This window comes from Oryza brachyantha, chromosome 3 (assembly GCF_000231095.2).
Source record: "Oryza brachyantha chromosome 3, ObraRS2, whole genome shotgun sequence".
In the NCBI taxonomy this organism is placed as follows: Eukaryota; Viridiplantae; Streptophyta; class Magnoliopsida; order Poales; family Poaceae; genus Oryza; species Oryza brachyantha.
This window is the reverse complement of record NC_023165.2, coordinates 23,876,287-23,892,519: the sequence shown is the minus strand read 5'-3', so window position 1 is coordinate 23,892,519 and position 16,233 is coordinate 23,876,287. Positions and strand designations below refer to the sequence as shown.

Genomic DNA, 16,233 nt, shown 5'->3' with positions numbered 1-16,233 from the left:
GCCGCGCCGTATGGGGGCTCATGGACCGCTGTCTCTCCCTCCCACTCAATTCAGCCATACGGCCACGGGACCAAAAAATTTTTGAAACGCCCAACCAATTGCAGCCTACTGAAGCTTATCCCATTCCGATCGACGCGATCCCCCATTCCCGATCGATCCCCGCGAGCCCGAGCGCTACATACCAAAAAAGAAGAAAAAAAGAAAAAAAAAAGAAAGAAATCCCAGATCGCAATAAAAAAAACCCATTTCTACTATAATTTTTTCCCCTTTCGCTCTCCTTTGCGTTCCTCTCTTACCACGGGCACAGCTGCGAATATGCTGCCCCCAGCCACGCCGGCCGCGCCCTGATCCCCCGCAACCCCACCCCCCCAATGCTCCCCCGCCGCCGCCGCCTCCGCCTCGCCGCCGCCGGATCCACACGGCCGCGCCCCGCCCTCGATCTGCCGTGGCACTGCTACCGCCGCCGCTGACCCTCGCTCGCCAGGGCGCGGCGCGGCGCGTCCCGTCCCCTCCTGTACTCTACTCTCATCTCGCTGCCCCTTCGCCTCCCCCGCCGCTTGGGGCGCCCGCGCGGGGGTGGGCTCTGGGCGGGCGGCTAGGGTTTTCCGCGATTCGGGCGCGGGGGGACCTAGGAGGGACCTAGGAGGGCCCGTGCCTGCTCGGGCTCTGCGGGCGCTGCTTCTCTCGCCCTAGGGGGTTGGTTTTTTTTTTTTTTTTTGTTCGTGTCCAGGAGGAGGAGGGGGGGGGGGGAGCTTGCAGGGCTCGATTCGTGGTGGGTTTCGAGGGGGCACGCGCGCGCGCGCCGCCGATCTGCGGCTGGCTGCGCCGCGGCATTGAGAGTCCTGTTGGGTTGCGGAGGTGCTGAGGCTCCGATTCGGTTGACCCCCGCTGGCGTTGAGCTCCGGAGAGGCACCGCCACCGCCTTTTAGCTCGTCTGGCGGTTTTGGTAAGCGTTTCGGTGGGCTCTGCCTCTGGGGTTAGCTGGTACTGGAGGGAACCATGGCGGAGAACATCGATCTGGTGCTGGAGTTCCTGCGGAAGAACCGGTTCGCCAAGGCTGAGGCTGCGCTCCGCGGGGAGCTAAATGGCCGAGGTGATTCGAACAATGGTCCGACGGTGCAGAGGCGTGTGCCGGAGCCTAAGGAGGAGGACGAGCAAGAGGGCTCTGAGGTTGGGTCCAATGCAGGGCCGAGAGGTGCCGCGTCAGTGAGGAGCGCAGACTCGTCGAGGGAGTTTATTGTGAAGGAGATTGATGTTGGAGCCCTGCCAAATGGGTCGGATGGGAGGAAAGGGTTGGGGATTGGCCTGGCTCAGGAGAATAATACAGGAGATCTGTATCCTTGGAATTTTAGCATTGCAAACAGCACTATGGAGCAATTGGCAGAGCTATTGGTGTCGGAGGAGGTGCCAAGACAGCGGCGCGGTACAGTTGTAGCTGACAAGAGAGATCGGGGTGTTGGGACCGAGCAGCCTGGTCCGGTGCTTGAGCAAAAGGTTTCTTTTGGAAGAGGGAAGGGGAAAGTGGATGTTCCAGGGAGAAATGAAATAAATGAACCAGGCCACTCCAGGGATAAAAATCTTGTTCCAGAAAAGGAGGAGCTTTTGAATGGATGTACAGTTAAGACAGTTCTTCCATTCCCTGCAGAAAATCCATCATCCAGTTACCATACAGCGCACCATGATGGAAATGAGAGGAAGGACGTTAAGAAAAGCATTGATGCAGACTGTGTTGGAAAAGCAGCTAAGGGGCAGCTCGATGAGGGGAACAGGCAGTATTACTTGGGGAAGTCCCAGGAGAATGCAGATCAGGTTGCCGACCGTTGCTTCGATCTGCAGCTGATTGGAGACAATCAACGTGAAGAGCTTCCAAAGTTGCCTCCTGTGAGGCTCAAGTCCGAGGACAAGCTAGTTAATATGAACTGGGAGGAAAAGGTCAACCATAATGGGTCAGGAGCCAAGCACCCCAGTGCTGACCATGCTTTTATGATCGGGTCTTATCTTGATGTTCCTATCGGGCAAGAAATAACATCATCAGGTATGTTAGTAACATGTTTAAGGTTCACATCGAAAGAAAATCTTTTACTTAGGACACGGGGTGGATGAAATAGATTCTACTTTATCCTTAAGCAACACAGTATATTGCTCTGCAGTAGTCTGCTTTGAATTTACATGCCCATCTTACATCAAATTATCTATAAATCCTACCACATACCATTTTGCCTGCCCCATGGAACTGACATATTACTAGTGGATTGAACTATGAATGCATGACTGAAGTGGGAAAAACAGAGTAGCTATAGAGTGTTGAATATGGCATGTTCTATTGTGTGAAAAAGAACAATGCAAAGATTTTAGAGCCAGTTTAAATGTCTTTTTCTCTGCATGCAAATTACAAAATAATGCACGAATTGGAAATATTTTATGACTTGACTATCTCTTTGGAATTTCTATGAATTTGTAAGTGTTGTGTTTGCTGTTGTTAGGGAAAATAATTGTTCTAGAAAAATGTTGTTTGATTGGCCGATCGGACCTGATCGCCATGGCATCGATCAGGCCGATTAATCGTCGATCAGCCCGATTAATCGAGGCTGATCGGTACAGTAGTGCATTACATGTACTGGAACATTTACCTGAGGGAGCAGAGGCAAGCCCGGCTGCCCAGCTGCCCAGGGGAGGCAGCAGAGTCAGTTGAAGACTCTGCAGAGGCCCGAGGCAAAGGAAGAGAGTATGGGGGTGAGAAGTAGAGAGGCTGGTGAGGACGATGGCGGCGAGATGCAGAACAGCAGAAGCTGAAACGCGAATACGCGATGGTGGCACAGGGGAAATGATACGAGAGAGAAGTGATGGCGTCTTCATGTAACAGGAAACCCTACATATAATGGGCCGGCCCAACTAAAATTCTAAGGGACAAAAGACTGTCCAGCCTGGCCCAAAACTCCAGTCACATTCTGATCGGCCTGATTGCTGGGGCTTCTGATCACCCGGTTGATCGGACCTGATCGTCGACTAATCGGACGATCATGTTTCTGATTGGCTTGATCATTTAGAATGACCTAATCGAGTTCAGGGTACCGATCAGCATGATTAATCGCGATTAATCGGACGATCAGATAGCATTGTTCTAGAACCATTATATTCTAGAATTTCTCTTTTTCTGTAAGCTGTACAGCTGTATTTCATGTTAGTGACTCTTCTAGACCTGGTTGTCTTCTGAACGAGAATTTTGACATTGGTTCTGTAGGATAGAACTTGAAATTGCCTAAATCTACATGTGATTTGCATTGTATGTATTAGGTGGTTGTGCCTAAGACAACAGTCGAGCAGTCTGCATGATAGATTGCTTTTGTTGCAGGTTTTGCATCAAGAAAAAAAGAACACATTTTCTAACCTTATAATATCATGTGTGCTTTGATATCATAAGTTGTTTTAATTTTACTCAAGTAGCTGTACATGCAGAAACAACATGTATAATGTATTAATATGGTTATTGGTTACCTCTCGTTTGAACTCTACATGATGAGATCTCTTTTGTTGGGTGCTGAAGTAGATAGGCATTGTGAGGTACCATTTTCATGCGAGCAAATATGGGTAACATTATTGAAGTTTCACGGATACTTGTAATTTCCAGGATGTGCTCTTCCTTGTGTACTGTGAAATTTTAGCATTATGTCACAGTGTTTTGTTTGGTTCTGAATATTTGATGATGACTTTTGTGTTTTCTAATTGATGTGCTTATTATTCACGGGATTTTTTTTCTAACTCTTAGGTGATATTGTCTTTTGACAATAGAGACACTCGAACTTTTAAATAGTGAAATCATATCAGATTGTTTTCATTATTCTTAGCCTCTTTGATGTTTGGTGCAACATAAATTTTTACTTTGAACTATATGTTTACAAATTCAGGTGGAAGACGCACAATTGGTAGTAGCTGGCTGTCTGTCAGTCAAGGTATTGCAGAGGATACTTCTGACTTGGTATCAGGCTTTGCAACAATAGGTGATGATTCACTTGAATATCCAAATGAATATTGGGATTCTGATGAATATGACGATGACGATGATGTTGGGTACACCAGACAGCCAATTGAAGATGAAACCTGGTTTCTTGCACATGAGATTGATTATCCCAGTGACAATGAGAAGGCAACTGGTCACACAAGTGGGCCTGATCAGCATGATCGTCCTACAAAGGATGATGATGATGACCAGTCTTTTGTTGAGGAGGATTCTTACATATCTGGCGAGCAATATTTTCACGGGAAGAACATTGCACAAATAGGTACTTCAGAGGGGCCAATGGGGCATGGGATTCCTGATAATGATATGATTGCTCAGTATGATGGCCAACTTTTGGATTCAGAAGAACTAAATTTGATGCATTCAGAACCAGTCTGGCAGGGATTTGTTTCACAAAATAGTGAATTAGGCATGTTAGGAAATGGAAAATTCCTTAATGATTCTGAGCGCCCTCATCCCGACGACCCATTTGTGGAGGATGATCAGCATGGTTCGGTCAGGTCAATTGGTGTTGGCATTAGCAGTGATGCTGCTGACATGGGAAGTGAGGTGCGTGAAAGTCTGATTGGAGGAAGCAGTGAAGGAGATATAGAATACTTCAATGAAAGCAATCTGAGCATTAGTGGAAAAAGAAGTTCTCAGCAAGAAACAGAAAAGAAAAGAGTAAATGCGAAAGGGGCAAAACAGGAACAATTGAGTTATGTTGATAACCAGAAGGGCATTTTACCACCAGGAGCAGCATATGCTGATGCTGGATTCTCCTTTCCTCCACCATTGCATAGTGGAAAGAATGTTGAATCTGATGTTAAACCGTTATGGTCAAAGAAGGTTGATATGTATTCCATCAATGATCCTGATGACTGTCAAAATGGCATGGTATCAGATGATATGCTTGCCACATGGAGGAAAAAGAATAGTGAGTCTTCCCTAAGGAGCTCTCGAGATGAAATGGCTTCTGATGTTGTTAGGTCACGAAATTCAAGCGCATCATCTGCTTTGAATAATACTTATGATGAAGTAGATGACACAATAAATGCACGACATCACAAGCTAGATGACGCACAAGAAGACACCGGAACCACATTGGATGATGAAGAAGCAGCAGCATTGCAAGAGCAAGTAAGGCAGATAAAGGCCCAGGAGGAAGAATTTGAAACTTTTAATCTGAAGATCGTGCATAGAAAAAACAGGTGAGCCTTTTCTGTTTCTTAATTATTCTTTATCCATTTGATTAAAGCATAAAAATGACAGCGGTACTCAGTTCTCTATCATGTTTGGTGTTTGTATTTACATTGGTATAATAGCAGTTTGTTTATTTATCTCTAAACATATCTTTTTAATTGTCACATCCTGTTGACAATATAACAGAACTGGTTTTGAAGAAGACAAAAATTTCCATGTTGTTCTGAACTCTGTCATTGCTGGACGTTACCATGTCACGGAGTATTTGGGTTCAGCAGCATTCAGTAAAGCTATACAGGCACATGATTTACACACAGGAATGGATGTGTGTGTCAAAATCATAAAAAACAACAAAGATTTTTTTGATCAGAGCCTGGATGAGATCAAGCTCCTGAAGTATGTCAACAAGCATGACCCTGCTGACAAGTACCACCTTCTACGTCTGTACGACTATTTCTACTATCGGGTAAATCTATATTTTGGTCTCTTTCAATCGTTTCTTAGTGTTTTTAGTTCCCATAAAGCATTGAGTTGACTTTTTTTTATAAATATATAATTCATCGAGTTTACTGAAGCATCACTCATTAACATTGCATTTTGGCACATTTACTGTACTCTCCCTTACTGTTAGTTTGAGGACTTCCTAGGCTGCTACCATAGTTTGATATTTTTTTTAACGCAGAGGTATGCCTTGCTCTAGTTAATGCTAACTATTGTTAGAATATCCACCCGTCAGACAAATGACTATAAACCTTCTGGCCTGTGCCTGTTTCTGGACTGTTATTCCAGACATATTGTGTAGGTTAACATGTCATAGTTTGACCCTTCTGTATTAACCAGGGCAGAAGATTCTTCTACAGATTGATCCATTAGAATGTCTGTAGTTCTTATTTTCAAGCATAGCTCTTTGTGAAATTACATATTTTAACAAACTCATGTTTGGTTGGTGTAGCAATTTTGATGATTGTTTGTTGTTAGTGTGTAAAGTTCTGCAAGTTTAGCTTAGCCCACATGATAATACTCTGAGAATATTCTTCAGGTTGATGCGTTAGGACTGTCTGATATCATTCAAATTTGTGTCATGACATCCTATAGCAAAGTTATAGGTCTGTTGTCCTTATTTCAAGTATTTGTTTGCAGGAACATTTGCTTATAGTCTGCGAGCTTCTGAAGGCAAATTTATATGAATTTCAAAAGTTTAACAGAGAATCAGGAGGTGAGGTCTATTTCACAATGCCAAGACTGCAGGTATGACTATTTATTTGATCCAGAAATGGTGATCATCATATAATGTTTTTACTCAGTAAGTGTACATGATATACCGGTTTTTCGTAACAGTAATTATTCTTTTCCTTATGTGCACCCCTTCTGCAGTCAATAGCTATTCAGTGTTTGGAGGCACTGCAGTTTTTGCATGGACTTGGTCTTATACATTGTGATCTGAAGCCAGAGAACATACTGGTAAAGAGCTACAGCAGATGTGAAGTAAAGGTCATTGACCTTGGCAGTAGCTGTTTTGAGACAGATCATCTATGTGCATACGTACAATCACGATCTTACCGTGCACCTGAGGTTATTCTGGGTTTGCCTTATGACAAAAAGATAGATATGTGGTCACTTGGATGTATACTAGCTGAACTTTGCACTGGAAATGTAAGTGGTTACTGCATACTGTTTATTGCATTTCTTAACTGTTAAAACCTTGCATATTGTGGCTATTTTGTTAATGCATATTTCATGGTGCATTAACAAGAAAAGATACATGTCTTTCTGTACATATATCCCTGTGTTTTTCTTTTAATATGATCTCTATCATATTAAGAAACATTTAGTATTCATTTATCCAACTAAAGGACACAATTAAGAAACTATACAACTCATTAATTGTATTTAGATTTTTTCTTCCTTGATGTTAGTTGTCAAATATTCATCAATTCGTTGTTATACGCATACATAATATGTTAGACCATCTTGGTTCACCGTGATACATGCTTCTTCAGGTCCTTTTCCAAAACGATTCTCCTGCAACTTTACTTGCACGTGTGATTGGCATCATTGGTTCAATAGAACAAGCTATGCTTGCACAGGGACGTGAAACATACAAATATTTCACGAAAAACCACATGCTGTACGAAAGAAATCAGGTTTGAACTCTTCTATGGATGGTTCTATTGTTTTCCCTGCAACTCAGATGTAACTGAATTTTAGCAATGCATCCTTACATTTTTTAGCTCTTGTGTAATAATCTTCCAATTTCTTGTTCCTCAGGAAAGTAGCAGGCTGGAGTACTTGATTCCGAAAAAGACATCCTTGCGGCATCGCTTGCCCATGGCTGACCAAGGTTTTATCGAGTTTGTTGCATACCTTCTTGAGGTAAATCCAAAGAAGCGACCTAGTGCCTCAGAGGCTTTGAAACACCCATGGCTTTCTTTTCCATACGAACCAATATCTTCATGACATGGTTGCTATTGGATGGTGATGTTTTCAAGCACTATGTTGAGTGCCTTAACATTTTCTCTTGGCACTAAGCACCATGAAGTTTTGATTGATCAAGATGAAACATGTTCTACCACGACCTGCCCACAGCACGACCGAAGTGCAAATGTCAGGAACTGTGCTGCTGCTGGGAAGGTCATGAGCCCCCCTGTACTACCAATGCTGCCCTGTGTTGTGATGTAATATAACCTTCGGTTTTGTCAGTTCCTTGGCCCCAATGTAACAGGCCATTTCGTTAGATACATTTGCGACCCCATTTTTAGGAATAGGGCTGTCATGTTGTACATGGTGTTTTTATTGTTGAACCATGTGCCTTGTTGTGCACTTGCATTTGTGGTTCTAACCCATTCTTCTGTACATCTCGCACCTCCAGGTGCTTAGGACATGCCCTCCAGGCTTGTTTTGCCGAGAAGCGTACCAGGTTTTACACTTTCTTGCCTGTTCTGCTCCGAGTCTTCACATGAGCCTGTGCTCATTATATTCCTACGTGCCGTATGGATCTTCCTCTGAAAATTGAGGTCGAGTTGGCTTTTTTTTTCTCAATTTTCCACTTTGTTGTTCAAGGCTGTGCGTACAGACGACTCCTGTCCACTTCGTGAACAGCTGCGCCTGCACCGCTGCACGGGTCAGGCCAGCACCCGCACATGACGTTGCGTGTGCACGCTTTGGTTACTGTTTCTTTTGCGTGGATGACACTGATAATCTCATCAATTATCAAGTGCTTGGAAGTCATCTACGCGATGGGGTCTACTTGTACAGGTAGGAGTAGTTAGTTAGCTAGTACCGGTACGAGTAGATCTTTGCTTAGGTTTATGTTTATAAATTAAAATTAAAACTTTAAACTTAAAATTAAAGTTACTTTTAAAAGGTTTATCGTGGTTTATTTAGACCGTCTTTGTTTTCTGCTCTTTGTTTTCAGATCGCGGACAACATTTATATAAATATTTTATATATAAATTATTGTTTAATAAAACTATTAGTAAACTATTTCGCTTATACCTCATTTCAAAGAAACAGCGAGGCGCCGAGGCTGTCAGCGTATCTCGCAACTGCAGCTCGTTCATTAAATCGTGTGTCGCGGATGGTTGGGCCGTGCACACAGAGTCGTGTAGTGTGGAACAGATTGGGGTTCGCTCCGCTGAATTTCGTCGACCGCATAGCCGGGCCAGATGCTACTGTACTGGCTACGTCACGAAGAGACATGCATGCATCTCCCATTCAATGCTGACGGCTGAACTGAACGGCTGGGCTCCGCCGTGCATGACTCGTTCGCGCTCGCCGGCCGGCCGCCCGCCGATCGCGTCCACTTCGAATCGGTGAGGCAAAATAGAATAATACCGAGTGAGACGCGCAGCGGAGTAGAGCTAAAGCTGTCCGCCTGCCTGCCAGCCTACCGGGTTCAACACTCGCTGCAGCTGCAAGTCCAAGTCATGTCAAGTGTGCTCTCGCTGGTTGGTCCGCGTCCACCTCCGGCCTCCGCCGCGATGGAACGTGTCACGCACGCGCGGCGCGTCGCAGGAAACGGTCTCGCTTGGCATCTGTACGGAGCCGTCAGTTCGGGGGATTTACGAAAAGAAAAATCGAAGGTATTAAACTTTCTCTGTAAATCCTATAACACGTCGTTTACCTTTTTTATTTAAGTTTAAATGCTCGTATTATTTAAAATTTTATGGAGATATATAAAATTATAAGTCACGTTTAAAGTGTGTTTATTATTAATTCAGATCGTAATAAAATAATTAATAATATATATATATATATTAATAGAACAAATGATAAAACATGAACTCAAATATTAACAATATAAAAAAATATAGAGTGAGTGAGGAGGACATTGTAGGGAAAAAATAAATCATATTTATAAACGAAAAAATAATTTATAAATAAAATATTTATATACGTGTTTTTAACCATCCAAAAGCGAAGACTTAAAAACTACATAAAAAGCCAAAAATATACTCTAAATTTTGAGTTATAAGCATAAACATAACCTAAAAGATAAGTGCGTAGATTTTTGTATGAGATAGTTCGGTCCATTTAATTTTCTTTGAAAATTCTTCAAACCGAAAATAGTCTTCTAGTGCTAGATGACTTTCCTCCGGTTTTATGGTATACGAACCAACAAATTTTCACGCGTACGTCATATACATTGGTACCTTGAGAAAAATGAAACATGTGCATGCGTATGTACACCGGTGTGAAAGAGATCATCGCCTGTACTGTGCAGCTGCTGTAAGCCTGTAAAGACCAAAATCATGTGTCCAATTACATGGAACGATCCTGATTCTTTTCAAGCATAAAATATAATATTTCAATGAGATTTTGATTTGGACTTAGTTATACTCAAACAACAAAAGATGCTTGTCTACTCTACAAAGGTGCAGGGGAGAAAATTTGCATGTGAGATTAACATTTCCAAGTACTATCAAAAGAATTGTTAATATAAACCTTTTGCAATTAAAATATGTCACTTGATATTGGGAGATCTTTCCGATGGCACTACTTTAAGAAATTGTATAGCAGAATATTTTTTATGACATTAGTAGCGAAACAAAATCGATGTCTGTTATTTGTTATATATTATAGTACTTAAAAGTGAATTTGTTTGTCCTCTTCCCTACCAACGAGCACTAAAAAAACTCTCTTTCAAAAAACCAAAAAACCAACTGAAGACCTTTAGTTGTATGAGCATGTTCTGATGAACAAATATATTACAACAAGTTTAATAGCAGAGCAACTTATTAGTTATAAGTTACATTAGAGTTAATATATATAATACACTATATCTAGATATAATGTTAGCTCTAATTTATATCTCCTATATCTTTTCGTCACATGTGTGCATTTTTTTTGTGTGTGTACAGCTAACTCTTGTATTATAGGGAATTATATTTTTTTATTTACTCTCTCCTTTGTATTAACTTATAGTCTATTATTTTATATAATGCTCTCCTTTGTATTAACTTACTGTTTCATGTAATTAACGGATGATTCTGGTGTTGACTCTAGCTTTATAGTTACATACACGTACATATCAGAGGATCTTTTTTCCCGACAGTGCGAGGCACATACGTACCCGCTAAAAAATCCCACCGAGAGAATCCTATAAAAAAATGCACGCCGCGCATTGGTTTAATGTCTGTCGACGGTAAGATGATCCTGCTATACTATAATTTCGTCTAAAATTTAATTAAACTTTTAAATTTTTCTTACCTAAATTTATTTTTCAGCCTTATCTTTTACATAACTTAATACATATATATAATTTTATCATAAATGATTCTTCATATGTATTCATCTGTTTTATATTATAAGACTTTTTATATTTTTATATGATAATTAATCTACATGTGATATGTAAGAATGACCAATAAAAAAATCTTATAATATAAATACGTATATCACCCTTTATTCGTATATGCTCACGAAATTTCTAGACCCGCCCGTCCTTCTCCGCGCCACGATCCACGAGAGGACGACGCACCCGATGCGAACGAGATAAGGGACAGCGACCCGCCGCCTCTCACTTCCACCCGGCCCCACCACCTCGACGACACCCTCCCCGTCGCGCGGCGGGCCCACCACCGCTCCCTCGCCGCCACGCGTCCCTCCCCCCGCGGAGACCGCCACGTGGGCCCCACCCCCCGCGGCCGCGGCGAGACGAGGCAGGTGGTGGACTGAGGTGAGGTGGCTTGCCCTGCCCTTGCCGCCGCCGCCTCCGTGGGCGGGGGCGGCTATAAAGCGGCGTCGCGGGAATTTTTTTTCCTTCTCACTTCTCTTTTTTGGTGAGCGGCGATTAATGCGCGGAGTTTTGAAATTTTCTTCGTCTTCCAAGTTGCGCTGCGCGAGACGAGACGGCCCGATTTCGACTCGAGCATCTGGCTCCGGGGGGATTGATTCGATCGATCGGCGAGGCAGGGCGGACGCGGTCGTGGGATTTTTATCGCTTTTGAGAGGAGCGGGGGTTGAGTGATTCGGTTTTTGTCATCGTTGTCGCGGGCGGTTGGAGGATTAATTCCGCTGGAGGGAGGTCCATTTTTAGGGCGGTGGCGGCGCGATCGGTCCGGGGATTGGGAGGCTTGCTTTTTCTAGGGCGAGGGCGGCCGCGGCGACCACCACCACGATCGACAGCCCCGCGCTCTCGGCCTGCGTCGCCGCCGCGCGCGCGTGAAGGAGGAAGAGGCTGCGGAGGATGGCAGGGAGCATGCAGGCCGCGGAGGCGGCGGGGCGGCTCAGCGCGCTGCTGTCGCTGCTCGCGCTGCGGCGGATCCTCGCCCTGCTCCAGCCGCTCGTCCTGCTCCTTCTCCTGCCCTTCCGGTGGCGCGCGCGGCCGGGCGCCGTCGCCGTGGCCGCGGCGGACGCCGTGGCCGCGTCGGCGCCGTCGAGCGGGAAGAAGGGGAAGGCCGTCGTGCTGCGGGTGCCGGCCGGGTCACCGATCGTGGCCGCGCGGCGGCAGGCGTCGGCGCGCCGGGAGGTCGCCGCGCGGCGGGCGCGCGAGGCCGGCCGGGAGTACGAGCTCATCCCCACCCAGCGCGGCGAGACTCTGTTCACGCAGTGCTGGTGGCCCCACGCATCCTCCTCCACCATTAAGCCAAGGTGAGAGACGACGACGACGACCTCCCGTGAAAGGCATGAATTGAATCCAGAGGATTCCCGCACGTGCTTGCAAAAAGATTGTTCCTGTCTATATCATTTCACAAAAAAAGGTCTCCTCTGGTGTTATTGTGTCTTGATGAATTGCCCGTTGATTCTTCTTCAGGGCGCTCGTCGTAGTCATGCACGGGTTGAACGAACACAGGTAAGGATTTTTTTTTTCAGTTCCTATCTGTAATTAAAACTGTTGGTTTGTCTGTCTGGTAGTTGATGGTTGGCCTACCTCTGATTCATGTGGCAGTGGGAGGTATGATCATCTAGCTAGGAGGTTGAACGACATCGGTATCAAGGTTTATGGGATGGATTGGACTGGTGAGTCTTTTTTGACGTTTTTTCGCTTATGCAGCTGCCTTTTTATGAACGTTGTGTGTTCATTTTCGTTTGAGCTGACTACGCCGACCATGTGAACTTTACTTACTAAATAGCTACCGATATATTTACTAGCTTGAGTATACTACAAATGAATTAGTAGTCAGCAGAAAATTGGATGATTGGGGGTTCGCATGAGGCTTCAAAATTCACCACCATTTCAAGAACATTGATGTATTTCCAAGTTCTTAGTCAATAGTACATGACTTTAGCCTTAAGGCCTGCTGATTTGGTGAAGCAAGGATAGTTAGTCTGTAGCATCGGACCACCAAAACTTGGGCAAGTTTCGGCACAGAAAATTTTTTAGGGTAGCGACGGAAATATGTGTTTGGTTTGATGCTGAAATCAAGTTATTGTCAGATGAGTATATGGGTATTATCAAACTTTTGGTAAGGTAGTGTTTTGATGGAGTATTTACTTTTGTTGTTTTTGGTAGGTTAGCAAACCAAACTTACCTATGTGGTAATGGTGTATCAGCTCCTGATCCTGTTGAGTATCTTAAAATCCAATGGTTCAAAACTAATAGGAAAGAGAGGAAAATGGCACGTTGACTGATTCTCTCTCCCTCTTAAGTAATACTCCATGTAGAATCAGCTCATGATCTGGCTGGAGAGTCTTAAAAGCCCAATGGTTCAAAACTAATAGGGAGTAAAAATTACAGGTGACTGATTCACTCTCTAAGGAATATGCAGATGTAGGGTACACGGTACAATTTGGAGTACCGGATGTGTAATTGAAATATTCTAATAATTAGGAACCAATGGTAACTGTATCTCCAATTTTTCATAGATGACATCGTTTACCTTTTGTGAGGTTTGACAATTTGTCTTATTAAATGTGTAAATATGTGAAAATATAACCCATAATTAAATTTGACCTAATGATAAAACAAGTCACCACAAAACAAAAGATGCATACATTTTTTTACTAACGGAGTTAAAAAAAAGTCAATGGCATCCTCTATTAATAGGGTTTTTTAACCATCCTTGAAAAATACCTCAAAGTACCACACTCTTTACACTAAAAAGTATGGTACCTTGAGGTATTTCTTCAAGGATGGTAAAAAATCTCCTATTAATAACAGAGTAGTATTCACTAGAGAGAATCGGACAACTGGCATCCGGTAACCAGAATTTGTCACATTGGTGATGTTAGATTTCTGTAATCAACTTTGATGAGCCTTAGTAAACTACTCACTATGGACTGGTCTGTAATGTATTTGGTTTTATGTGTATGACCACTGGTCTTTCTGACATGCATACCATTATACAGGTCATGGTGGAAGTGATGGTCTTCATGGATACGTGCAATCTCTTGACCATGCTGTCAGTGACTTGGTATGAGCAATTAAGCTTGTTTTCTTGGGTGTTGTCTGAGACCACATTCACAAATCTTATTAAAACGTTTTGTTCAATGTAGAAAATGTATCTCAAGAAAGTTTTAGCTGATAACCCTGGTCTTCCATGCTTCTGTTTTGGCCATTCAACTGGTGGAGGCATCATTTTGAAGGTAACATCATCGATGCCATATCAACTGTAATAGTGTGGTGTTCACCTCTACATTAGCATGTATGTACTTGTGAGTGAGCAAATGGATATGCCTAAATTTGTCAGTGTGTTCTGTTATTGGTAGGCTGTGCTTGATCCAGAGGTAGAGACTTGTGTTAAGGGTATCGTCTTGACATCACCAGCTGTTCGTGTTCAGCCTGCGCATCCAATCATAAAGGTACACTCAAATTCTTCACTGTAAGATCTGATTGATGGCCTATTCATGGTCATCCGAGTTTGTATCATTATATGTATCCCAGTTTTGATAAATTGTCTGATATGTTCTTAAGATAAAACCTGATCATCCCAGTTAGCTTTATCTCTACCGTGGGAAAATTAGAAACAAGCATGGACGTAGTGACTAGTGAAAGCAGAGAACAGCTGCTAATTTCTAATTTCTCCGTAGACTGGAGTAGTACTCATGGAGCAGGTACTTGCTTTTGTAGATATCTCAGAAATATTTTCTGTTATCTATTTTTAGGTCATGGCCCCAGTTTTTGCCCTCATAGCACCAAGGTACCAGTTCACAGCTTCACACAGGAACGGGCCACCGGTATCTCGTGACCCTGAAGCACTGAAAGCAAAATATTCAGACCAGCTTGTGTTCACCGGTGCCATCCGAGTCAGAACAGGCTATGAGATCCTACTCCTGACATCGTATTTGCAACAGCACTTGCACAGGATCACTGTCCCGATGCTGGTGCTGCATGGCGCGGACGACATGGTGACCGATCCCGAAGGATCACAGAAACTGTACCAAGAAGCTTCATCCTCGGACAAGTCCCTCAATCTTTACAACGGGCTGCTGCACGATCTCCTCATCGAGCCTGAGAAGGAGAAGATCATGGGTGACATTGTGGATTGGTTGAGCCCGAGAATTTGACAGCTGATATCCATTCAATAGGACACGGTCTCTGATCATCCGCGGAGCGCGAGGGGGCAGGAATGCGCATCCCGGCCTCCCGATGGTGATGACGCGGTTTGATCATCCTCTACAGAGCTCGAGGAGGGCGAGCAGTGCTGCAATGCCGCCGGCCCTCCCGGCGTTCATAACATCATCATACCACGACGACCATTGCTTCTACTTATGTTACGTGTTGCTGCTGTACCAGGCGATGGGTCGGCCTACTACTGTCGCTGGCCAGCCATGGTATCCCGGAAAATTTTTTTTGGCAAGGGATACGCCTGTGTAAGATGTTCGTATCGTATCGCCCTGTGTGGCTGCATGTGTGGTGTCCAATAATTTAGAATGCCCTTTCCCCTCCGATGTGGGGTGACGTTTTCTGCGTCGCAATGTAATCAGATTTTGCAGCAGAATCTATATATTTCCCTGGATTGCCTGAGATATGGATGTGGCCTTGTGTAGTTGTGTACCATATCGTGCTGCCTGCCTACCGTGTTGCTCACAACCTGCAATGTTATCTGACGAAAGTTTGCTAGAGGCGGCACGGTGGTGCGCAGCAGATTCATGTGTCGGGCGAATCTGCGTCTGCTTCTTTGTTCTTTGTTCGTAACATCGTGGGCCCAATTTGGATGACACGGGTTTGTTTAGGGAGCTTTAGATTCTGAGAAGCAACTGCCAGTTTCTGAGAATCTAAAAAAGCTGCTAAACCCAGCTTCTCCAGATTCTGGATTCTTAGTTTATTTTTTAGCCAGTTTCTGAGAATTAAAAAAACTCCTAAACACAGCTTCTCCAGATTCTAGATTCTTAGTTCATTTTGTAGAATCTGTAACTCATAACTCAGAAACTGTGAACCGTTTGGGGCCCAAACAGGCTCTTTGTCACAAAAGTTTTAGCAAAGGGTGGCAAGCTACAACTGCTCCCCAAATAGGTCCTTTGTCACACAAGTTTTAGCAAAGGGTAGCAAGCCACATTGGCTGCGTTCTTTTAACTTTTCTCACGTTTTTTCTTGGTTTTTACTCGAACGTTTTCTGAGCTACTAAACGACTTAATTTTTTAGAAAATAT

At 43.8% G+C, this 16,233-nt stretch overlaps 2 protein-coding genes across 2 annotated transcripts; both read left to right on the top strand.

The window, feature by feature from the left end:
- Positions 1 to 307: 307 nt before the first annotated feature.
- LOC102716856 lies at positions 308 to 8,125 on the top strand. The gene is made up of 7 exons (XM_006650442.3): positions 308 to 2,035; positions 3,906 to 5,208; positions 5,387 to 5,666; positions 6,341 to 6,448; positions 6,575 to 6,853; positions 7,201 to 7,344; positions 7,469 to 8,125. The coding sequence occupies exons 1-7, from the start codon at positions 1,000 to 1,002 to the stop codon at positions 7,655 to 7,657; spliced, it is 3,339 nt and encodes a 1,112-aa protein (XP_006650505.1). The 5' UTR covers positions 308 to 999; the 3' UTR covers positions 7,658 to 8,125.
- Positions 8,126 to 11,466: 3,341 nt separating this feature from the next.
- On the top strand, positions 11,467 to 15,610 carry LOC102718166 (monoacylglycerol lipase-like). Its single transcript, XM_015834729.2, has 7 exons — positions 11,467 to 12,292; positions 12,456 to 12,494; positions 12,591 to 12,661; positions 13,991 to 14,055; positions 14,138 to 14,227; positions 14,351 to 14,443; positions 14,747 to 15,610. Exons 1-7 carry the CDS (start codon positions 11,889 to 11,891, stop codon positions 15,146 to 15,148), a joined length of 1,164 nt encoding a protein of 387 aa, XP_015690215.2. The 5' UTR covers positions 11,467 to 11,888; the 3' UTR covers positions 15,149 to 15,610.
- The last annotated feature ends 623 nt before the right edge of the window (positions 15,611 to 16,233 follow it).